Source organism: Dermochelys coriacea, chromosome 5, assembly GCF_009764565.3.
Source record: "Dermochelys coriacea isolate rDerCor1 chromosome 5, rDerCor1.pri.v4, whole genome shotgun sequence".
Lineage (NCBI taxonomy): Eukaryota > Metazoa > Chordata > Testudines > Dermochelyidae > Dermochelys > Dermochelys coriacea.
In genome coordinates this window covers 105,055,463-105,079,654 of record NC_050072.1, presented here as the reverse complement: position 1 = coordinate 105,079,654, position 24,192 = coordinate 105,055,463, and the positions used below count along the sequence as shown (strand labels likewise).

The 24,192-nt window shown below is 41.2% G+C and overlaps 1 protein-coding gene and 1 long non-coding RNA gene across 8 annotated transcripts in view; one reads left to right on the top strand and one right to left on the bottom strand.

Annotated features, from left to right (window-relative positions):
* Positions 1–2,852: 2,852 nt before the first annotated feature.
* The window catches only part of LOC119856101, a 71,859-nt gene continuing 50,519 nt past the window's right edge, over positions 2,853–24,192 (bottom strand). For all 7 annotated transcript variants that reach the window (XM_043515290.1, XM_043515295.1, XM_043515291.1 and 4 more), the window contains 6 exons: positions 21,954–22,175; positions 13,259–13,381; positions 10,708–10,755; positions 8,752–8,867; positions 7,146–7,238; positions 2,853–3,918 (listed from right to left, as the gene is read on the bottom strand). In XM_043515290.1, coding sequence (XP_043371225.1) covers positions 3,733–3,918; positions 7,146–7,238; positions 8,752–8,867; positions 10,708–10,755; positions 13,259–13,381; positions 21,954–22,175 — 788 coding nt within the window. In that variant the 3' untranslated portion in view covers positions 2,853–3,732. The remainder of the gene's footprint in view (positions 3,919–7,145; positions 7,239–8,751; positions 8,868–10,707; positions 10,756–13,258; positions 13,382–21,953; positions 22,176–24,192) is intronic.
* LOC122460429 lies at positions 18,407–20,771 on the top strand. The gene is made up of 3 exons (XR_006281730.1): positions 18,407–18,549; positions 19,178–19,186; positions 20,762–20,771. It is a non-coding gene; the product is annotated as an uncharacterized LOC122460429 (long non-coding RNA).

The following is a 24,192-nucleotide window of genomic DNA, read 5'->3' as shown; positions in this document are numbered from 1 at the left end:
CTGGTGGTATTTGACTCAGATGATGAAAATGAACATGTCAGTCCACACTGCTTTGGATCATTATCAAGCAGAACCCATCCTCAACATGGAAGCATGTCCTCTGGAATGGTGGTTGAAGCATGAAGGGACATATGAATCTTTAGCACATCTGGCCCGTAAATATCTTGCAATGCCAGCTACAACAGTGCCATGCGAATACCTGTTCTCATTTTCAGGTGACATTGTAAACAAGAAGCAGGCAGCATTATCTCCTGCAAATCTTAATCAACCTTGTTTGTCTGAGTGATTGGCTGACCAAGAAGTAGGACGAGTGGAGTTTAGAGCCTATATTGTTTTATTTTTGAATGCAGGGTTTTTTTGTACATAATTCTACATTTGTAAGTTCAACTTTTATGATATTTGTATGAGGTGAATTGAAAAATATTTGTTTTTTACAGTGCAAATATTTGTAATAAAAATAAATATAAACTGAGCACTGTACACTTTGTGTTGTAATTGAAATTAACATATTTGAAAATGTAGTAAACAACCAAAATATTTAAAATAAATGGTATTCTATTGTTTAATTTTTTTAATTGCTTGACAGTCCTAATTTGAAATAGGAGAGAGTGAAAAAATGAGGCTGTGCATGTAAACAATCCAAGTGCAAAATAACTACATACTGTACATGTGGCATCACAATTCAAACTTTTACTACAGGCCCAATCTAAAGGCCATAGAAGTCAGGAAGAATCTTTCCAGTGACTTCAACTCACTATCGGCTTCATCCTAAAACCAGTGAAGGATCAGTTCCAGAATTTAGCCACTAGAGAGAGTGTTTTGTACATGAATAGGACCATCATATTGCTAATCTAATCAGTGGCACAACAGGGTTTAGAGCAGAGGTGGGCAAACTACAGCCCATGGGCCACATCCAGTCCACAGGACCATCCTACCCGGCCCTTGAGCTCTCAGCGGGGAGGCTAGCCCGCAGCCCCTTCCCCACTTGTTCCCCCTCTCTGGCAGACTCAGCTCGCCATGCCGTCAGCGCTCTGAGTGGCGGGGCTGCGAGCTCCTGCGTGGCGGCACAGCCGGCTCCAGGTGGCGCAGCTCAGGGGCGGATTTACCCGTAAACACGGGTGCCCTGACATGGTCCCCCCAACAACAGAGGGCCCCAGGGCCAGGCACTCAGGAAGCTCAGCACTGGTGCACTCCCTCGGGGAAGGGGGGCTGCACTGCGGGGGCAGGGGAGAGCAGGGAGGGAGGCTCACCTGCAGCCTCAGGGGAGCAGGCAGGAGGTGTGGGTGGGGGGAGTGCTGCGAACACGGGTGGAGGACTCTGGAGGAGCACCGGGCGGCCGCGCAGCCGGCCGGAGAGAAGCAGCGCTTTGAAGGAGAAACCACCGCTTCTCTCGGATTGCGCGGTTGCCCCTGCTCCTCCTGAGTCCTCCGCCCATGTTCGCAGGGCCGCATTCTGAAAGGGCTTTGGGGATGGGGGTGGGGTCCCAGGGTGGGCAGTTAGGGGCAGGGAGGGCCAGGAGGGGGCAGTCAGGGGACAAGGAGCAGGGGAGTTGGACAGGCTGGAGGTTCTGAGGGGGGCAGTCAGGGGGGTGGGATGTAGGAGGGGGCGGATAGAGGGCAGGGGCCAGGCTGTGTGGGGAGGCACAGCCTTCCCTACCTGGCCCTCCATACAGTTTTGCAACCACGATGTGGCCCTCTGGCCAAAAAGGTTGCCCACCCCTGCTCCAGAGGCACAGAATGAATCCAAAATACATGCACTTCGAAGCACTTTTCAAATATTCAAACTGAATTAGGGTCTTTGTTCTCCTGCCCTCTTTCTCAAAATAAATGTATTGTGAGATACTGTTGTGTAATGACATTTAGTTTAATTAATGGGTGTGCAACATAACAGATAGTTCTATTTATAAATTAAAGTCACTCAAGTCTGTGTTTCATCCCATGGAGATTTCAAATCATTAAGACCCAGTGCAATGCACATTGAAGTCAATGGCTGTCTTTTACCGATTTAAACAGTGTCTGATCAGACACCTGGATCCATAAGAATTTTTAGTCAAAATGAAGGGGTTATGTCAGAATCTCTTAATTGTTTATTGAGCAGCAAAAGTTGTTAGGTTTCTTCACAAGTTTGGCACATATTCTTACTATTTAAAGAATATAAGAGGTGTTAGCCTAGCAGTAGCATTATGCATGGCTATGTGTGAAAATTAAGTTCTGTTTCTCTTCTTGCATGGTCTCACACAACTTTGAAGCCTTTTCTACTAGAGAATTGCTTGGTTGCAACTTAGCCTAGTACAACTGAGTGTCCACATTAGGTTTCCTGTTTCAGGTGCACACAGTGTACTCTCTGCAAATGTTGTGGGACCTGTGCATTGTTTCACCAAACCTGCAGTTCCAGGTATAATACCCTGGAGCAGCTGTAGCTCATGAAAGCTTATGCTCAAATAAATTTGTTAGTCTCAAAGGTGCCACAAGTACTCCTTTTCTTTTTGCAAATACAGACTAACACGGCTGCTACTCTGAAACCGGAGCAGTTGTGTAATGTCTGATATTTAAGGCCTGGTTCACTGTTGTGTAGTCATTTACACCAGAGCAAAATGAGTTTAAGAGGTTATGAAATCAAATGGTAGCATTTTACACCCACTTTACATGGGTAAAAACAAAGTAAGGTGGTGGGAAATGGAGAATCAGAGCCTTGATGTCTAGATCAACCACTTCATATTTTTGGTTTGTTCCTTTGCCTATTTCAGATGGCTCTGTCCTGCACAAGGCCTAATGCAAACCCAAGGTAAGAAATGTGAGTTTATTCTTTGAATTCATTTATTCAGACACTTATTTCAATTTTTGTTTGTACTGTTTTGTACTTTGCTCTGTACCTGAGCTAAAGATTTCCTTCTCTATTGTATTTCCCTCTAGGATTCAGAGTAGGATTCAGACCAAAGTTCACAAGGAGCACATCCTTCCATGATGCCCAATCCACCCTTTTCCTGCTTATGCAGTGGGATTCTCAGGCCACGCCATTGGTTTTTTTGGTGGGGGGTGGAAAGATGAAGAATTGGGGCTGGAGCAGCCTGGAGAGGCAAATGGATTTACTTCAGGGGGTGGTAAAGAAGGTGGAATAGTTTTGCTGTTAGCCTTTAACTACTAGCCCTCTGTCCTTACGCTCTTTTTTTCAGATCTCCAGGGTAGGGGCAGAATAGCTGGTACAGCAAAGCCTTAGGAAAGTAAGTATACATATTCACATACATGTAGTGGCTGAATAATTATTTCTCTCCATGTTTTTCAGGTGAATTGATGTGGGACATTTAAGAAACAAATTTTCTTATTACAAAATGTAATATTAAAAGTGTTTTCTATTTTATCTTTTCTGTGATTCTCTTCCTATCTTGGGGTCTCTGCTGTTGTGTTCCCCACTTTCCAAATCAGCCTCCTTTAAAGTATAAAGTCAAGAAAAAAAAAGTTACCAAGAAATTGCTTTTTTCTAAAACACTGCTAGCCATCCCCCCTTTAAGTTACATATGTCACTCAGGTACAGTATATTTAAAACACAAACTGACCTCTCTCTTAGACATCAAAAATAGTGAATCTCGAAACAGAGGCTATAGAAAAACTTTACACAAAACTAAAGAACTTGATCCCCACATGATTTCAATCGCCTTTCATTTCTATTTTGTGTTGGCTCATTTCAGGGGCTTCGTATATACTTGAGACATTGCAAGGCCTAGGTAACTATGTATCACACATATGCCACCTTGAAATAGAAGTCTTTTCCTGTATCAGCATCTGTTTCTTCCATCTTGCATAGATCAACGGAGTCCTTGTTCACATGAAGGTAGTAGTTCTGATCCTTGTAACACTGAAACCTAACTGAATCTTCTTGGTTGTTATGCATGATGAACAGCTGGTTGTCTTGTTCAGTCAACTACGAAAAACACACAAAGTGATGCATGTATAGTAAGGCCTGTGTTTCTAAAAGGTATCTGCCGTGAAAAGTTAAAATGGAGATGCTAACTTATTTCATTTAAAAAAAAATGTAATATTTTCCCTTTGTCAGGTGAAGTGTGTCTGTCAGTGCAGAGTCTGAACCTTAGGGAAGACCTGCTCACCTTTAGGACAATACAGAGATAGCTGTGAAAAACTTTCCTGCCAGGTATCCAAGGCACTGGAGCTAGGTAGGCCCAAACACCTAAAGCACTCTTCTGCCACCATTAAGAGCAGCAACATTTTTCCTCAGGGCCATTTCTTTGCTCAAGACCCTTTCTGTTTTTCATCTTATTCTTTTCTTACCTTCTCTTCCTTCCTCTGCTGCCTTCAAGAACTGCCTCCAGCTGCTAATTTCAGGCCAAAGTTCTAAGAGAGGTGAAGACCATGCCACCTGCATCAGTGAGTGCACCTTCTCAGATGGGACTCATAGGCTACACCTACCAGTGCCAGACTTACCCCTCCCTTAATGCTTTTGATACCATAACATTGAGAAGAGAAGGAGGAAGACAAAGAGCAACACACAGGTATGGATTTGACAATCTCCCTCCCCCCCACCACACTCAGTGTCTGATGGCAAACTATTCCAGGCTCTGGTTCTAGTGAGTCCTCTCAGGTTTCCCAACCCCACTCCTTTAAGACAATCCTTGTAAACGCCCTCCATTCTCTCAAGGCTGGGGTCTACTATCGGATTGGACACCCTGTATTATTGGAATTGGCTGGTTGGCCCTATACTACATACCATGAGATCCCAACTGCCCTGGTTTTACCCCATGTAGTTCCCTTGGGAACAGTTCCCTCTGACTAAGATCATCCTGACCTGGCATTTCTTTATCTACACCAATGGAAAAGCAAATTAAAGTGAAGTAGATAACTCTTAAAATTGTCAAAGAGACTTCAGACCTCTGAAAACTTTGTCCTTCTCAGAAAGGGAAATTTTTCTCATCCTCTACTCCTTGGACTTCACTTTTTACTCTGTCTCTGATTCAGAGACTTGTTCCAGAAATGCAAAGGAAACTATTTTCTAGGACTTCTGTCCTAGAAAGAGAAAGTGCTTCCAGGAACATCTTAAAATAGAGGGGAGGAAATAAACAAAACACAACCAACCTTTCCTGCTGTTCCTCTGTTTTCTCAGGTTACCAGAAAGATCAAGAGAGATCAAGTCAAAGTTATCATCACTCCTTTCTGGCTTAGGAGACATGCTCCTTCACTTGTTAGAAAGGCAGCTGTCCATCTTGGTTTTTTTCCAATTTCTCCAGACCAACTTTTCTGGGAACAGTTCTGTACCTGAACCCATGCAGTCTGAAACTTATTGCCTTTAAGTGGAGAGACTGACATTTAAATTTGCCTAAACCTGAAAAAGAACTGTGTAGCTCAAAAGCTTGTCTTTTTTGCCAATTGAAGTTGGTCCAATAAAAGACCACCTGGTCAATTTAAATTTGAAGACCATTAAGTTAACCTGATTGTGCCTTAGGGTGCTACCATAATATAAATGCTTTTGAGAATAAACTAAGTTGTCTGAAACTTCCATTTTCCACTGGATTAGGATGTCTGTTCAGAGAAAATAGGTCAAAGCCACCAAACTAATGTATTTTTGTGTGCCCACAAAATATCCATTACCCATTTCTACCTACAGGCCAGTTAAAAACAAGACTTTCTACACTGAAATGTGGTAAGCTGATATCCAATTGCCTGTTCATACATTCACAAGACATTACCATGTTGTTTCATAGTCTTCTACTGATACAGATTTAAGTCTCAAGGTCCTACAGTGGAGTAGTTCATTCTGAATTTCTGGTTTATGTTTGGTGTCTGTCAACCTCCCTTTTCTGGGTCTACTGCTTGTTATTTCCCAGTAGTTCTGACTTCAGATGAGTGGATGCACTGCTCTTGAGAATGGGACAGTTTTGCCTTCCCTGTAAGTTGGTCTTCTCATAGAGGTATATCCATCAGGCCAGAGTCCCCTCCCTTTTCTTCTTTCTGTTCCAGCTATAATGTGGACTTTAGCTTTTGTACTGGAAGTCTCTGCTGACTCACATGTCTGGGCTTGCCCAACTCCAGTCCTCTGGAATTACTGTTGTCAAGGTTCCTTCCCCACTCTGAACTCTAGGATACCTGCATGAAAGACCCGCTAAGCTTATTCTTACCAGCTTAGGTTAAAAACTTCCAGGGTACAAACTTTTCCTTGTCCTTGAACCGTATGCTGCCACCACCAAGCGTTTTAAACAAAGAACAGGGAAAGAGCCCACTTGGAGACGTCTTCCCCCCAAAATATCCTCCCCAAGCCCTACACCCCCTTTCCTGGGGAAGGCTTGATAAGAATCCTCATCGATTTGTACAGGTGAACACAGACTCAAACACTTGGATCTTAACAATGAAAAATCAATCAGATTCTTAAAAGAAGAATTTTAATTAAAGAAAAGGTAAAAGAATCACCTCTGTAAAATCAGGATGGTAAATACCTTACAGGGAAATCAGATTCAAAACAGAGAATCCCTCTAGGCAAAACCTCAAGTTACAAAAAGCCACAAAAACAGGAATATACATTCCATCCAGCACAGCTTATTTTACCAGGCATTAAACAAAAGGAAATCAACGCATTTCTAGCTAGATTACTTACTAACTAACGGTTGTAAGGCTGCATTCCTGATCTGTTCCCAGCAAAAGCATCACACAGACAGACGAACCCTTTGTTCCCCCTCTTCAGATTTGAAAGTATCTTGTCTCCTCATTGGTCATTTTGGTTAGGTGCCAGCAAGGTTATTTTAGCTTCTTAATCCTGTACAGGTGAAAGGGTTTTGCCTCTGGCCAGGAGGGGTTTTATAGCACTGTATACAGAAAAGTGGTTACCCTTCCCTTTATATTTATGTCAACTGTGGAGAAACTTCTCTATATCTTCTATGTTCTAGTCTAAGCCTAAAGATTGACTCTGAACTGATGGATGCACTCCTAGAAGATGACCACCAATTCACAGGTAAGACATCATTACTCTTTCACTTAATGTTAAAAATCAGAAAGAACAGGAGTACAGATAATTGGTGAAATGTAAATGATATCATTTGTAGCAAATGGGATTGAAGCATCAGGGTTGTGCCCCTTGTACAGTTCCACCCACTGCATAGGTGTGCGCACACACACACACACACACTTATTTGGCTGGCCACATACCTGCCTGGGGTCAGGAGCTCCACCTGTAATCACTTCCATGCTGCGTCCTGCCACCATACGACCCTCTGTTGTCTTACCATTTGGATTCAAGACCTGTGAAGACAGCCACCAAAATTGGTGTTTCCCTTCCTATTCTGAATTGTATTAACCATGGGTTGTACCATCAATGTCTGTAATTCTAAACAAAACTATTCCAATCCCTCTTATGGGAAATTTAAAGAATTTTTAAGAGACTTAGTGACCATCTATACTGCAGAATGAACTAGGTGGAGACCAATTACAATAAGATAGTTTCTCAACTTGGTTCAAAACACAATTCCATCTTGCAGCATGGATGGGAATGAATCATGTTTTTATTGTATGCGACAGCCATGGTGATCTAATTATGCCCATTGAGACCAAGGAAAATGTTTATATCCTGCTGGAGGAGAATAGGGCCCATGAACTTTCTAAGGTTGTCAGTTTTGAGAAACTTAAAACATATTAATTGAAAGCTGGAACGATGTATGAACCATGTCAGGGAATGCTGAGTTATGATCTGGAATTTCAAAACAGTTCATTTACCAGTGACAACAGTTGGAGTGCAAGGTTCAAATATTTCTAGATTCTGTGGTACCCATTTCAGACAAAAAATTTGTGGACATTTAATCTCTGAATCAGGTAAATCCCTTCTAAGTGCGTGCTCGCCTGTATTTTAATAGGAATGTCTTTACTCATTCTCTCACAAAATGCTTTCCATAGAAAGTGAATTGTAAATTAAAAAGAAACAAAAAAGGGTTTTTCAAATGAGGAAGAGACACAGGGTTTACCTACACTAGGAAAAGCAGTCAAGGTTAGCTATCCTGTTTCCCGTAGCAGACATACCTGTTGACACCTTTTTGCCTCAATTTAGTTGGTTAAGATCCATCTTAGACATCCTCCTGGAGTCAATCAGAACCAGTTAACTCAAGGTTAAAGTTGTTATCTTATAACACTAGGGTAACCGAACCTTGATTGCTTTCCCTAATCTAGACAAACCCTCAATGGCTTGGAGAACAAAACAAAGCAAACAAAAAATTCTAATTACACGGTAAGAGTATGTAAAAGCATGTTAGCACACAGATCTGGGGTTTCTTTTCTTAGAACAATATTCCTATCTGAATATTGAAACTCCAGTTTGTCCTGAGAAGAGAATTCCACTCCCAAGCCCTCCTCTTTCACATGGAGTACCTTATGCCTCTTTTCCTCCCTTCTCTTCCTGCACATCACCTCCTGTTGCAGCAATCTCTCCCTCTCTACAGGAAGTTACAACCTAGCTTCCCACACTGGGCTCTAATGATGTGCTACGAAGTACTAACATTTGCTTTCTAGCTTACTCGATGCTTTGTATACACTTCGTATTCTAAATCTCAGAGCATGCCATATATACATTAGTGTGCTCTGAGATTTAAAATACATTACCAAGAGTAGCAGTGAAAGAGATAGGAGGTGGTAAGCATCCAAACACCAGAGTTCAGCTGAGCTCTAATTTCCTGTAACGGAAGCAGAAAGGGACTTGGGAAAACTGAAAAAGGATGAAGAAAGGCAAAGGTTTGATGAAAAGATGAGAGGCAAATATACTACTTACCTTCAGGTACAGTTGTTTCTTATTCTTGCCCAGTAGGAGAAAGTTATTTTTTGATCGCTGGGTCATGGTCACCAAATTTTTACAATGTTTTTTAGTTCCATTTCTGGCCACTGGAGCTAAAGTATAAATTTAAAATACTGACTCATTTTTTGTGAATTGAAACATAACTAGAAAATCTTCTGCAGAGGCAATATTCAGTTTTCATTGTATACTGATGGACACAAGAATAGTAACACGCCAAATCACTCCAGATATTGATCACCTTTGTAAAGTACTTTGGGATCTACCAAAAGCATATACAACAACCATGGCTTTATATCCTCCTTCTAAAAATGAAGAATGTGTACACCATGGATTCTGAGTCATTCATGGGATGGTTGGATTGACTCCTATTTGAAATGACATTCTCTAAATAGCATAAAATCGAGGGAAATAATAGGGTAGTGCGAAGTTTTAACTAATTCTAACAGTAAGTGAAAAATATCCATTTCTGTTGGCCATCTCAAGACCAAACACAAGGTTTAGGTTAAAAAACTGGGAAAACTAATAAATAAGGATCATAAGCAGAAAGGATATGAACCAAGAATACCTTCTACCAATTTATATGAAATGGCAGACAGAAATGAGGGATTGTTGATTGGCTAGCTGCAGGAATTACCAAATAGGGGTCCCACAAATAATGCAGTTCTTTCTTTGAAAGGAATTATTATAGTAAATAGAGTACGGCTAAGTCCAACCAGGTCAGGCAGTATTTTTTGTTTAGAATACGTCTGTCCCCGTAGTATCCCCATACCTTTACAAGTTCTACAAGTCAGTGTAATTAAAGAGATTTTTTTGTTGTTGTTCTGGAGAGCTTTGTACTCTTTAAAAACCACTTTGAGTCAATGGACCAAATTCATCCTTTGTGCCATCCAATCTGGCTGGTGTGTACTCTGTGGGAGACCCCGGAAGGAATTATGTCTGAGTCAGCCTTCTGGGTATTCTAACTACATGGAATCCCTCTAAAATCCTTGGTAGACTGTGGGGCACATTCTAGCACAGTCTATTTATATGCAAGTAAATCTAAAATAAAGATAATGGCATTTAGATGGACTAAATCTGCAATAAGAAGGTATAAAGTACACCATTTAGTTGTAGCTCAGCAGGTAAATTATACTAATTTGAAACCTGGGAGGATATCTCCTGGAACGTGCAAGATATTTCAAGTTCTTTATCCTTGTGTTATACCCTTTCACTTGATGGGCCAAATTCAGAAGTGATGTGCAAGTTGCATATCAATGAGTTCAACAGCATGTAAGGGAGCCATAAAACTAATTCACATTCCAACAGGCCAGGAGAGAGGAATGTAGCAATAAAAGCAGATGACAGGAGGAAGTAAGTTAAAGGAAGCCATCTCCTGCTTTAATCCTCACTTTTCACCCTCTTCCAGCTGCCCAAATGTTTGTAACACCACCTAAGACTCCCATACACATTGGTATTCTGGTGTAAGTAGATCTAAGGGAGTCTAATTTATATATCACCTTTGAATATGTTTGAAGCTTGAGCATGAGCTTGGAATCCAAGAACTTGTTGTAAATATAGCACTGCCTCATTGAGCACTGGAATTAAACAAATCATTCAAACTCTCTTAGCCCATCTATAAAGTGGGTTTAATAAGACTTCCCTACCTAACGAGCATGTTTTGGTAACTAATATTTGTATAGTGCTATATAAGTGCTAAATATCATTAATGTTCTGAATATTAATGTCAGTCTTAGCAGTGCTTTGATACTACACTGATGAGCATTATAGAAAACCTTAAGCTAGACAGGAATCTTTAAGATCAGCAACACCTTCTTGTTACATTACTAACCCTCTGTACTTCCCTTAAAGGTCCATCAAAAACCTTTTCAAAACCAAACTCTAACATAAATAAATATAGTTTTGCTCTCGGGGCCACAGTAACCAAAATCTTACCACAATTATTTGGTTTGTTGCTTGTGAATATGTCTAACCATGCAATATCTAAAATATAAAAAATATTTTTGCAATTAAACATACATAGGATGCAAAGTAAGAAGATTGTTAAAAGTATTCTGCAAAAACTCAACATTCAGTTTTCCTGGAATATTCAGTAACAATAGGAGTCAGGCTTCATTTCCTTCCAATTCTTAACCACGGTTTTGCATTCATATACACTTACAATGGCCTTATCAGCCACTTGCAGAGTAGGTGTAGATACACATGACAGTGAAAAGGCAGGCTGTGCAGAGGTTGCAGTGTGTATCTGCAGGCAGCAGTGAAAGGCTCTGGCAGGGGAAAGGCAGTGGGGGAAAGGATCAGCAGTAGGGAGCTGCTGGCCTTTTCCCACTGCCTCCCCCTTGCCAGAGCCTTTTTCCACTGCTGGAGCATTCCATTGCAGTGGGGAAGGGCTCTGGCAGCAGGGAGGCATTGGACACTACGTTGCTAAAAATAATGTAGAGGTGGGAGGCCCTCCTTAGGTATGTAGACAGCCACGTATACCCTAAGGTCCTGGTCTTTCTCTACTAGCTTAAGCAGTGCCTTACCATCTACCCTGATGTTCTAGCTGGGCATAAATGTCTGTACTCTATATGCTGCCTTAAGTGTAGGCCTACCTAAATGGAGCTGTGTACCATTTTTGTCCTGATATCTGTACTGGGTAGAAGAGCATGACAATTGTATTTATTCATTTTCTTTTATAACAGAGAATAAATCCTTGAAGATAGAGGTCAGTAGTGCAGTGTGAGACTAATCTGAGTTTTAAGCACCAGTCTAGTAACAAGGGATCATGACTAAAACTAAGTAAACAATAAGTGGCTGGCCTGTTACTAACAAGGGGACAAATTGTGACTAACTTTTATGTGAGTGTATAATGGTAGGAAGGTAGTTTGTGCCCCACCTTGCATTCCCCACTCAGGGCCTGGCCACAGTTGCAAACACTGTGCTCCTCCAGCTGTTCAGAATTAAAATCTTTGCACCAGCCCCTCCAAAAGTCTGTGGCTCCTCTCTCTGCAATGGCAGACCCCGTCAGCATGGAGGGGAGCACATGCTGCTCCCTTCTCCATCATGGTGCAGCAGGTCTGCTTCCTGTGAACTCTGATGCCTCTTAGAGCTTCTGTTGGGATGGTGCAGCTCTAGTAAACATGTGGAGCTGTAGCTAGGAGACACAACTTAACCCTAACTACGCAGGGATTGCTGACCAGCAGCTGCCAAATTGCTCACCAGATAATGGGAAACCCTCCCATACACATACATGCAAATTCATAATTTAAACAACTAATTATGCGCCCCATTCGCCACAGCTTATTTCCTCAGTGTAGAAACTCAAGTTCCAAATTGCGGAGTTTTCCTGGAATACTTCCCCTAACCCTATCTGTAGAAGAGTCCAGGAGTTCAGTGCTGTAAATCCACAGATATCCCCAGTCAGGCTGGATCTTCAGCAATCCACTGGGCCTGACTCCCTCCCCTAGCTCCTTGCATTACTTGACCATGACAGTCAAGATGTGCTGTCATGGTCTTCAACTGCCAGCTGCCTCTAGATCCCCGACAATGGGGGCCTTCTGCTGTACAGAGATAGGATCAGATACAGATCCTCAGCTGGAGTAAATGGACATAGCTCTCTTGAGGGAGGAGTTATGCTCAATTACCCCAGGCAAAGTGCTGGCCCTTGGTCTGCAGTGTCTTGCACTGTATAGATCTGCAGTTTGAGGAGGGGAGGCCATACAGCGAAGAACAGCTTCCTCTCAACCTCATCCCAATTCTGGAACCCTGTCAGATTCCCATTCCACACCTCCTCTGCCATGATCTATGATTGTAAGCTCCTCTCTGTCCATGGAAGTTGAGGGCAGCATTTAGCTCTATATTTAACCCCTCAAAACTGATAAACATTCAGGGAGAGGGTTGTTTTACCCTAGGAAAAAAGTAAAATAAAAGGAGTCTTGAGTATTTATTGCTTTTAACCTTTGAAGCACATTAGAGGCACACATAGCACAACCAATGCTTCCACTCCCTTCAACACATTGGAGCTGCTCAACTCAATCATTATTTGTATTTTCTCCCTCTACCATTTCCTCCCTCAAAATGTCTAGCAGCTATTCTTTGAATGCTAGCTGGGTGCCATTTTTGTGCATTGATTAGAGAAGCCCAGTCACAGGTCAGGAAGGAATTAAATATGGCTGCACCTCAAAGTTTCTGTATCTCCTTTTATTTCTCTCTGCAGTCTTCCCAAATGATTGTTTCTCCCACTCTCCACCTACTGGATTGCAAACATGCTTTTACTCTAGTGGCCAATAAACAAGATAATCTACTTTTCATTTAAAATTATACTGTACTTACTTTAAGCCTGTACTAGTTGTTTTTGTTCAGTAACTACCAAAGCATCATACTAGTGGGATCAAATGTTTCTAATGCTGACTGATAATACAAAGTGAAAGCAAGTACCTGGAAATACATGAAAGCGTCCTGTTAGACAATATATATTATTTTGATATAGAAAGAGAAACTGTACCTTCAGTGGACTGTGAATCCTCAATTGATATTTTACAATGACCATGCTCGTCTAAATCAAAACGCAGAGTTTTTGAGTCCCTTGTCAGTATGTAACATTTCTTTCTGTCATAGTGTTGGTATGCTAGTCACAAATGAATTTCAGTTAGTTTTGCTGGTCACAGAAAAATAGAGAGGTTACCTAACAGAATATTCTTATGGCAACCCCTGAAAAGTGGAAAAACTAAACAAGTCTTAAAATACAGCCACAGGCAACATGAATGTAACAGAGTGGGCTCAGGCACTATGTTTTTGGGTTTGACTAAACTTCAGTCTTCTTTTTTTGCCTTTGTAATAGAAAATCAAACCCAATGCTAACTTTAGCTTTGAAGTCACCACCTGTTGGAAATAATAAAAAGACATAAATGGATTGTCAGTAGGGGCTAAGCCCCACCAATAATGTCACACAACAGTATAGAATGGCTGACGTACCTCAGGGTGCAGAACCATCTGCAGCCATTGCAGGCTACTGGAGATATTGGACCTACTCCAATCCTAGAGGCTATCCCAGATAATGTTGGGAGACATCTGGTGCTGCAGCATACAGGTTGCAGGGCAAAGGGGAAGGAGGCACGGAGCACAAGTTTCTGTGGGGCTAGCCCCACAGAGGCAGAATACAGGACTGTTTGCAGATGCTCCCTTCTGCCTCTGCTCTAGAGTTGCCAACTTTAGTTGGACAAATTCCTGGAGATTTTATCACATGACAATCTTTAATTAAAGATATATTTAATTCCTGGTGACTCCAGGACAATCCTGGAGGGTTGGCAACCCTACCCTGCTCCAGCTTTTCCAACGTGAACAAGTAGGTGGAAGGCTCTGAGCCTGGTGGTTGTGATGGGTGTCAGGAAGGGGGAGGGAGAATATTTCTTGTCCTGAAACTGTGTGTGTGTGTGTGTGTGTGTCCTAAGCCTCAGAGTACCAGCTGTGCAAAGGTTGAGGGCCCAGGGGGCTGGTGGATAATTGTGTTGCAGGAAGCTGATGTGATTTGGGTAGGGTGACCAGACAGCAAATGTGAAAAATCGGGACGGGGGGGGGGGGAATAGGAGCCTATATAAGAAAAAGACCCAGAAATGGGGACTGTCCCTATCAAATCGGGACACCTGGTCACCCTAGTTTGGGGAGCACTAGGCATAAAGAGGTTGCATTAGTAGGGTTGAATCCAAGGTGGAATGGAGTCCGTTGGTGAATGAGTGTGTGGGTGAACTGGTCAGGTATGTTGGGGTGAGAGACAGTAAAGTAAGAGCTAGATTGGATAGGGAGAGGTTTGGATTTAGAAAACAGCAAAGGGGTCAGGGAGGGATACAGAACTATTTTCTTCCACCTTGTGTTTCCTTGAGAAGTGTCCCAATTTTACATTCTGAAAGAGAGAGGAGGTGAGCTAGAAAGAGAGACCACCTATCCTTTCTTCCCATTGCAGCAAAACACATCCCTGTAGCCTCCTGAGCCTAGTTTTGCACTTTGAAAATAAGATCCATCTGCAAAGTAGTGGCCTGGGATGTTACCTGCAGCTCCAGCATTTATTTTGGGGACCAACCACCACTGGTGAAAGACCCCAAATCTTCCTAGATAAGTGTTACAAGGAAAGGTATTTGAATTCTAGGAAGCCCTAGTCCTGGGAATCGGATACAAATAAGTGTTAGGTTTCAGAGTAGCAGCCATGTTAGTCTGTATCCGCAAAAAGAACAGGAGTACTTGTTCTTTTTGCAAATAAGTGTTAGAATCAAACAGTTATTTTAAAGAGAGAAAGGAGCAGAATGCAATGGATCATGGCAAGGAAAACACAATTATCCTCAATCTGAGGCATCAGTGATATAGTAGGTCAAACTGGAAACTGTCAAGAGCATAGAGGTATTGCTGAAACTGCTCAAAAAGCAGAACAGTTCACAGAGCATGTGCTTTACTTGATTACCCTCCTCAGAATTTCTCCCCTTGGTGACTTGAAGGTCAATTAAGGATGCAGAGACATACACACAGCCAGCATCAGGGGAAAGAAATGTATCACATTTCTAAACAAAGTCCAACATGCACACTTCTTTCAGTCTCTCGTCATACCTTTCTTTTGGGGTATATTGATACTCAGCACAGACAAATGAGAATAATGTCCAGAAAGGAGAGTGCAAGCACTGATTGAAAATACTGGGGCCAATCCCATTAATCAATGGGAAAGTAGTTTTAAAAATAGATTTCCAATATTAAAACCCAAACTAAAAAGGGGTAGAGGTCTGTGAAGAGTTTGTGTACATACCTTAGAGAGCTATTGATTTTACAGCTGGTCTGTGGCTAGCACTTTCTCACCCTACGAAAGTAAGATGTTTGTTCACTCAATACTTGCCGAGCCTGTACTAAACACAGCCCCAGGACAGTCAGACATTTCATGACAGAGGCACTAAGTCTCACCTGTCCTGTATCATACCCTATACTGAATAGACCTCCAATGCCATGAGACATCAGGAGAATGATATCTAATGTGTAGGGGGACCATGGCGTTGAATACGAGATTGGGTGAATTGAGCAGCATCTTCTTGGACTTGACTTAATGCTTTGGAATACAGATGGAAGGGGATGTTATATTTTGTCCAACTTAGTAACTTCAGAGCCAGCACAAGATGAAGAGTAAATGAATACCATAAGGTAACATTGATTTTTCAGTGCTCTAGCCAGAGCATAAGGCAAGTGAAGGAATAGGTAGAAACAGGAAGCTTTTCAGGGAATCCAGAAATGCAGTGGGAGTTAACCTAATTGTGCTGAGAATACTAGGTTGAATTCACCACGGCATTACTCCAATTATACACTGATGTACCTATAATGAAACCTCTGTTTTTGCTGGAGTTGTGAAGGTACAATTGTTTCTGAAAACCTTTGCTGATGCTTCTACTCGCTTTGTTTAGGGTAAACAGGAACTGAATAAACACACATAGTGAATAAACAGACTAGGAAAGCATATGGTGAGTGCCTGCCTCCGTCACTTCTCTTCCCATGAGGAATTAACCTCTAGACGTTTCAAGTTCTACTTTCGGTTCTGGGATAGGTCTCAGGACTCTGATATGACAAGAAGTGCATTTAGACTTGTTTTAGTAGCGAGCTTTGTTTTGATGCGTATAGGGAAACAAAAGCAATGTTTGTTGCTGAAACCTGTCGTTTTTAGGCTGCTCCAGATATTAAATAGGATCTGGTCCAAGAGCTGAATATAGCTGGACTGCTTGGTAATAGTGACCACAATATAATTACATTTAACATTCCTGTGGTGGAAAGACCTGTAACACCTCAACAGCCCAACACTGCAGCATTTAATTTCAGAAAGATGAACTATGCAAAAATGAGGAGGTTAGTTAAACAGAAATTAAAAGGTACAGCACAAAAGTGAAATCCCTGCAACCTGCATGGAAACTTTTTAAGACACCATAATAGAGGCTCAACTTAAATGTGTACCCCAAATTAAAAAACACAGTAAAACAACTAAAAAAGAGCCACCATGGCTCAACAAAGTAAAAGAAGCACTGAGAGGCAAGAAGGTATCCTTTAAAAAGTGGAAGTTAAATCCTAGGGAGGAAAATAGAAAGGGGCATAAACTCTGGCAATTAAGTGTAAAAATATGATTAGGAAAGCCAAAAAAAGAATTTGAACAGCTAGCCAAAGACTCAAAAAATAATTTAAAAAAATTCTAAGTACATTAGAAGCAGGAAGCCTGCTAAACAGCCAGTGGGGCCACTGGATGATTGAGATCTAAAGGAACACTCAAGGACAATAAGGCAGTTGCGAAGAAACTAAATGAATTCTTTGAGTGAGTCTTCACTGCAGAGAATGTAAGGGAGATTCCCACACCTGAGCCATTCTTTTTAGAGGACAAATCTGAGGAAGTGTCCCAAATTTAGGTGTCAGTAAGGAGTTTTTAAGCACAAATTGATAAACTAAACAGTATTAAGTCACCAGGACCAAGATAGTATTCACCCAAGAGTTCTGAAGGAACTCAAATCTGAAATTGCAGAACTACTAACTGTAGTCTGTAACCTATCATTTAAATAGGTTTATCATTTAGCTTCTGTACCAAATGACTGGAGGATAGCTAATGTGACGCCAATTTTTAAAAAGAGCTTGAGAGGTGATCCTGGCAATTACAGGCCAGTAAGCCTGACTTCAGTACCAGGCAAACTGGTTGATACTATAGTCATGAACAAAACTGTCAGACACAGATGAATATAATTTGTTGGGGAAGAGTCAACATGGTTTTTGTAAAGGAAAACCATGCCACCAATCTACTAGAATTCTTTGAGGGGGTCAACAATATGTAGACAAGAGGGAGCCAGTGGATATAGTGTACTTAGATTTTCAGAAAGCCTTTGGCAGGGTCCCTCAACAAAGGCTCTTAAGCAAAGTAAGCTGTTGTGGGATAAGAAGGAAGGTCCTCTCATGGTTGGTAACTGGTTAAAAGATAGGAAACAAAGGGTAGGTCATATACATGGTCAGTTTTCAGAATGGAGAGAGGTAAATAGTGGTGTCCCCCAGGGGTCTGTACAGGACAAGTCCTATTCAACAGATTCATAAATGATGGGAAAAAAGGGGTAAACAGTGAGGTGGCAAAATTTGCAGATACAAACCTACTCAAGATAGTTAAGTCCCAGGCAGACGGCAAAGAGCTACGAAAGGATCTCTCAAAACTGGGTGACTGGGCAACAAATTGGCTGATGAAATTCAGTGTTGATAAATGCAAAGTAATACACATTGGAAAACACAATCCCAACTATACATATAAAATGATGGGGTCTAAATTGGCTGTTACCACTCAAGAAAGATCTTGGCATCATTGTGGATAGTTCTCTGAAAACATCCACTCAATGTTCAGCGGCAGCCAAAAGAGCGAACAGAATGCTGGGAATCATTAAGAAAGGGATAGATAATAAGACAGAAAATACTATATTTCCTCCATGTAAATCCATGGTATGCCCACATCTTGAACACTGTGTGCAGATGTGGTCACCCCATCTCAAAAGAGATATATTGGAATTGGAAGAGGTTCAGAAAAGGACAACAAAAATGATTAGTAGTAGTAGGAGTTTATGTTTGTATTTTGTCTGATTTAGACTGAAGGATAAAGAATAATGAGATAATGTAGCATGATGTGATGTTATTGACATGAACGGGGACCATATAGATCATTGTTGCAACCGAAGTCCTGTAGCGGCACCAAATCTTGTATAAAGGGAGTCAAATAAAGTGTCTAAGACAAGATTATGGTTTGCTGGTTAGGATTATGCTGTCTATATATGTGTATCATTTTGTAGTTAAAGTTATGAATATTGGCTCTCTACTGTCTGTATTTCAAACTTATGCTATGCTTCTGGGTTACACCCCAGACAAGTTAGTATCACCTTTGCCTCACCTGCTTGATGGCCCATTAAGGACCATCAGCTTTACAACTAACCCATTGAGAGAAGGCAGATATGCCTTGTGACTCAGCAAAGTATGCAGGGACTTGCCCATGTGACTCCAAACTCCGTTTTCCTGTAATTTTCCACAGTAAGAACAAAGAGGGGTTCTTACACCTGGAAAAGACTATAAAAGGCTGCTTCCTCATCTCCATCTTGACTTCAATCCTGCTTCATACCTCTGGAGGGACTTTGCTACAAACGGAAGCTCTACACAAAGGACTGATGACCCATCCCAGCTGTGGATGTACTCCAGAGACTTGATTTGAACCTGCAGTTTATTCCATCACTGCTACAAGCCTGAACCAAGAACTTTGCCATTGCTGTATGTAATTGATTCCAATTACCAATTACCAAATTAACCAATTTTAGCTCTCATCTATATCTTTTCCCTTTTATGAATAAACCTTTAGATTTTAGATTCTAAAGGACTGGCAACAGCGTGATTTGTGGATAAGATCTGATTTGTATATTGACCTGGGTCTGGGGCTTGGTCGTTTGGATCGAGAGGACCTTTTTTCTTTTACTAGGGTTGTCAAGGTTCCTTCTCCACTCTGAACTCCAGGGTACAGATGTGGTGACCTGCATGAAAGACCCCCTAAGCTTATTCTTACCAGCTTAGGTTAAAAACTTCCCCAAGGTACAAACTTTGCCTTATCCTTGAACCCTATGCTGCCACCACCAAGCGTTTTAAACAAAGAACAAGGAAAGAGCCCACTTGGAGACGTCTTCCCCCAAAATATCCCCCCCCCTAGCCCTACACCCCCTTTCCTGGGGAAGGCTTGATAAAATCCTCACCAATTTGTACAGGTGAACACAGACCCAAACCCTTGGATCTTAAGAACAATGAAAAATCAATCAGGTTCTTAAAAGAACAATTTTAATTAAAGAAAAGCTAAAAGAATCACCTCTGTAAAATCAGGACGGTAAATACCTTATAGGGTAATCAGATTCAAAACAGAGAATCGCTTTAGGCAAAACCTTAAGTTACAAAAAGACACAAAAACAGGAATATACATTCCATCCAGCACAGCTTATATTAGCAGCCATTAAACAAAAGGAAATCTAACACATTTCTAGCTAGATTACTTACTAACTTAACAGGAGTTGTAAGTCTGCATTCCTGATCTGTTCCCAGCAAAAGCATCACACAGACAGACCAACCTTTGTCCCCCCCCCCCCAGATCTGAAAGTATCTTGTCCTCTCATTGGTCATTTTGGGTCGGTGCCAGCGAGGTTATCTTAGCTTCTTAACCCTTTACAGGTGAAAGGGTTTTGCCTCTGGCCAGGCGGGATTTTATAGCACTGTATATAGAAAGGTGGTTACCCTTCCCTTTATATTTATGACAGGGATATTGGTTTTCATAACCATTTGTCCCCATAACAAGTGGCACTGGTGGTGATACTAGGAAACTGGGAATTGCTTGTGTGACTTGTGATTAGCCAGTGGGGTAAAACCAAAGTCCTCTGTGTGTGGCTGGTTTGGTTTGCCTTAGAGGTGGAAAACCCCCAGCCTTGGGCTGTAACTACCCTGCTTTAAGCAATTTGTCCTGAATTGGCACTCTTAGTTGTGTCCCACCAAAGCCAGCATCGTTACACATGTATTACATGTATTGCTGTATGATTTGATTATATTCTGCCAGCCACCCTTTTAGAATGGCAGAAAGGAATGGCCTAATGGGTCATTTGGTAAAGATGCATCAGCTAGAATCTGTGTCTGTACTGATATCAAAGGCAGTGACAGACCTTAGAGGGTCACCAATTTGTTGTAGGTTTAGTATTTTAAAATAAGTAAAAGAATGCAATGATTGTTTTTCTTTTGCATTGCAATTTGATGTTCCTGTTCAAAATGTTCTGTGTAAATTAATTTTGTTTTGTGTGTGAATGAGGAATGTGTGTGTTAAGAGATAAGTGTGAAGGCCATTGCTGAGCCAGATGTACGAGGGAGGAACCAGAAACAGACGCAAGGGCGCCAAGAGGCACAACATGTCCCTATTGAAATGTCAGAGGAGGGCAGATTGATGACTCTAAAGATGAGACAGGCATGTATCAATGGGGACAACATAGCTGTGATAAAGAATGAGAAGGACAATTTAAGAAAACAAGCACTCGTCAAATAACGATTACAGCATAATAGTGCAAAACTCATTGGTCCCAGTGAAGTAAAATCACTATATAAACAGGGTGCCTTGCCATGAAACTTTGGGTTAGTCCTGCCAAGACTTCCCTGGAGCATCGTGTCGCAACCAACGGAACCCAGCTCCTCCCTACCAGCGATCAACCTAGCTGGCCGCTAGGTTGATCCAGACTCTGGACTGGAAACTGTAACATTGACTGGTGGGACAATGTGTTTGTGTGGTGTGATTGAATGTATATGCTAGTTGTTGTATCTTCAATAAACGTGGCGTATTGCCTTTTCCCCTATAAAAGATCCTGTGTGCTTCTTATAAGCATAACATGCCCACATCTTGAACACTGTGTGCAGATGTGGTCGCCCCATCTCAAAAAAGATAGATTGGAATTGGAAAAGGTTCAGGAAAGGGCAACAAAAATGATTAGGGGTATGGAATGGCTTTCGCATGAGGAGAGATTAATACAACCGGGACTTTTCAACTTGGAAAAGAGACGACTAATGGAGCATATATGATTGAGGTCTATAAAATCATGACTGATATGGAGAAAGTAAATAAGAAAGTGTTATTTACTCCTTCTCATAAGGCAAGAACTAGGAGTCACCAAATGAAATTAATAGGCAGCAGATTTAAAAACAAACAAAAGGAAGTATTTCTTTGCACAACACACAGTCAACCTGTGGAACTCTTTGCCAGAGGATGTTGTGAAGGCCAAGACTATAACAGGGTTCAAAAAAGAACTAGATAAGTTCATGGAGAATGGGTCCATCAATGGCTATTAGCCAGGATGGGCAGGGATGGTGTGCCTAGCCTCTGTTTGCCAGAAGGTGGGAATGGGCAACAGGACATGGATTACCTGTTCTGTTCATTCCCTCTGGGGCACCTGGTATTGGCCACTGTTGGAAGATAGGATACTGTGCTGGATGGACCTTTGGTCTGAGCCTGTATGGCCGTTCTTATGTATTTCTGTGCTGAATGTCCTCCTCAGCCTGTTTTCTGAGGCCATTCCGCCCACATTTCAGTACTGAGTTCAGTCCTGAATTTTGCTTTGCACATTACCTCTCTCAGGCACACGCTTTAGTTATAGTAAAGAAAAGTTTACCTTCACATTTACTTGATGATTTCTTTAGGTTTTGATATTTACGTGTTGTTTCCTGGTCCACTGATGTCCGAGATGCAGTTGATTTTTTCTGTTTATTTTTACCACACCTTATTTGTCGTTTTCTAATCTTCACCTCAGAAGGCTTTTGGAATCTTGAGCGCAATATCATTGTTGGAGACACTGGAAAATCCTGGTAACCTGTCTTGAAATTCTCTTCTAATCCTAAATATAAATGATAGTTCAAATCACAATACTTTGCATTAGAGATTAGAACCAGTTTTTATTTTGCAAAGATTGTTAACATATTGACTTCTCAAGTCTTAACAATTGAGATAAAGCAGGGATAAATTTAGTAAAATGTTGCTTGCTTGTATTTTCTACTGTTGTAGCTGGTGACGCAAGATATTTATGTGCCACATGCGCTAAGATTCATGTGCCTCTTCATGATTCGGCCATCGTTCCAGAGGAATGCTTCCATGCTGATGACGCTTGTTAAAAAAATAATGTGTTAATTAAGTTTGTGACTGAATTCCTTGGGGGAGAATTGTATGTCTCCTGCTCTGTTTTATCCACATTGTGCCATATATTTCATGTGATAGCAGTCTCGGATGATGACCCAGCACATATTCATTTTAAGAACACTTTTACTGCAAATTTGATAAAAATTCAAAGAAGATACCAATGTGAAATTTCTAAAGATAGTCACAGCACTCAACCCGCGATTTAAGAATCTGAAGTGCCTTCCAAAATCTGAGAGAGATGAGGTGTGGAGCATGCTTTCAGATGTCTTAAAAGAGCAACACTCTCATGTGGAAACTACAGAACCCAAACCACCAAAAAAAAAAAAACAGCCTTCTGCTGGTGGCATCTAACTCAGATGATAATGAAGTTGAACATGCATCGGTCAGCACCACTTTGGCTCGTTATCGAGCAGAACCCATCATCAGCATGGACGCATGTCTTCTGGAATGGTGGTTGAAGCACGAAGGGACATATGAATCGTTAGTGCATCTGGCACATAAATATCTTGCGACACCAGCTACAATCGTGCCATGTGAACGCCTGTTCTCACTTTCAGGTGACATTGTAAATAAGAAGTAGGCAGCATTATCTCCTGTAAATGTAAACAAATTTGTTTCTCTTAGCAGTTGGATGAACAAGAAGTAGGACTGAGTGGAGTTGTAGGCTTTAAAGTTTTACTTTGTTTTATTTTTGAATGCAGTTTTTTTTGTACATAATTCTAGGTTTGTAAATTCAACTTTCATGATAAAGAGATTGCACTACAGCACTTGCATGAGGTGAACTGAAAAATACTCTTTGTTTATCATTTTTACAGTGCAAATATTTGTAATCAAAATAATATAAAGCGATCATTGTAGACTTTGTATTCTGTGTTGTAATTGAAATTGATATATCTGAAAATGTAGAAAAACATCCAAAATAGTTAATAAATTTCAATTGGTATTCTATTGTTTAACCGTGCGATTAATCATATTTTATTTTTTTAATCACAATTTTTCTGAATTAATTGCATGAGTTAATTAATGTGATTAATCGACAGCCCTACTAAATAGTAAAATCAAACTTGTCTGGATTAAAATCTGAGAGGTCAGTGGTTACCATGGAGCCTATTACATCAGAGCTGACATGCATTCTAGCATGAAGTCCAGCATGAAGTATTGCAGTAGATTACTCAAATTCAGTTTTAGGAGTCAGACTGAAAACAACCCACACAGTATATAGGGAAGTATACTGGTGGCACCACCCTGGTGGCACCAAGCGTGGCGTCATGTTGGTAAGGGGTGAGGTGGCATTCATTAACCGTAATATTGGAAACTATCAACCATACTACCATCCAAACAGCAGAAGTGTATGTTGGCACTGAAAAGTGAAAATGGCAGGTTACCAGAGTTGTTATTATGCAACATCAGCAAGCTTAGATGGCTTTTTGTCCTATGTACAGAAGGAAAGAGATTTAGGATTTAGTGTATCAATGGCCACAATGCTGTAGCCAATGTGGTTTCTTGAAGAGCGAAGTAAGTAATGTGATTCAGTGGCAAATCCAGCCCTTAGCTTCATTTTCCTATATATAAATTGGTGATAAATAATGCTTACTTACCTGCCCCAGTGGTAAGGATTGTGTATCGGTAGACAAAACCACTTGATAAGTGTTAAGCCTCACACAGCATTGGCCAGAACTGCAAATGCTGCGCCTGGAAAGTATACTGTCTGCACTAAA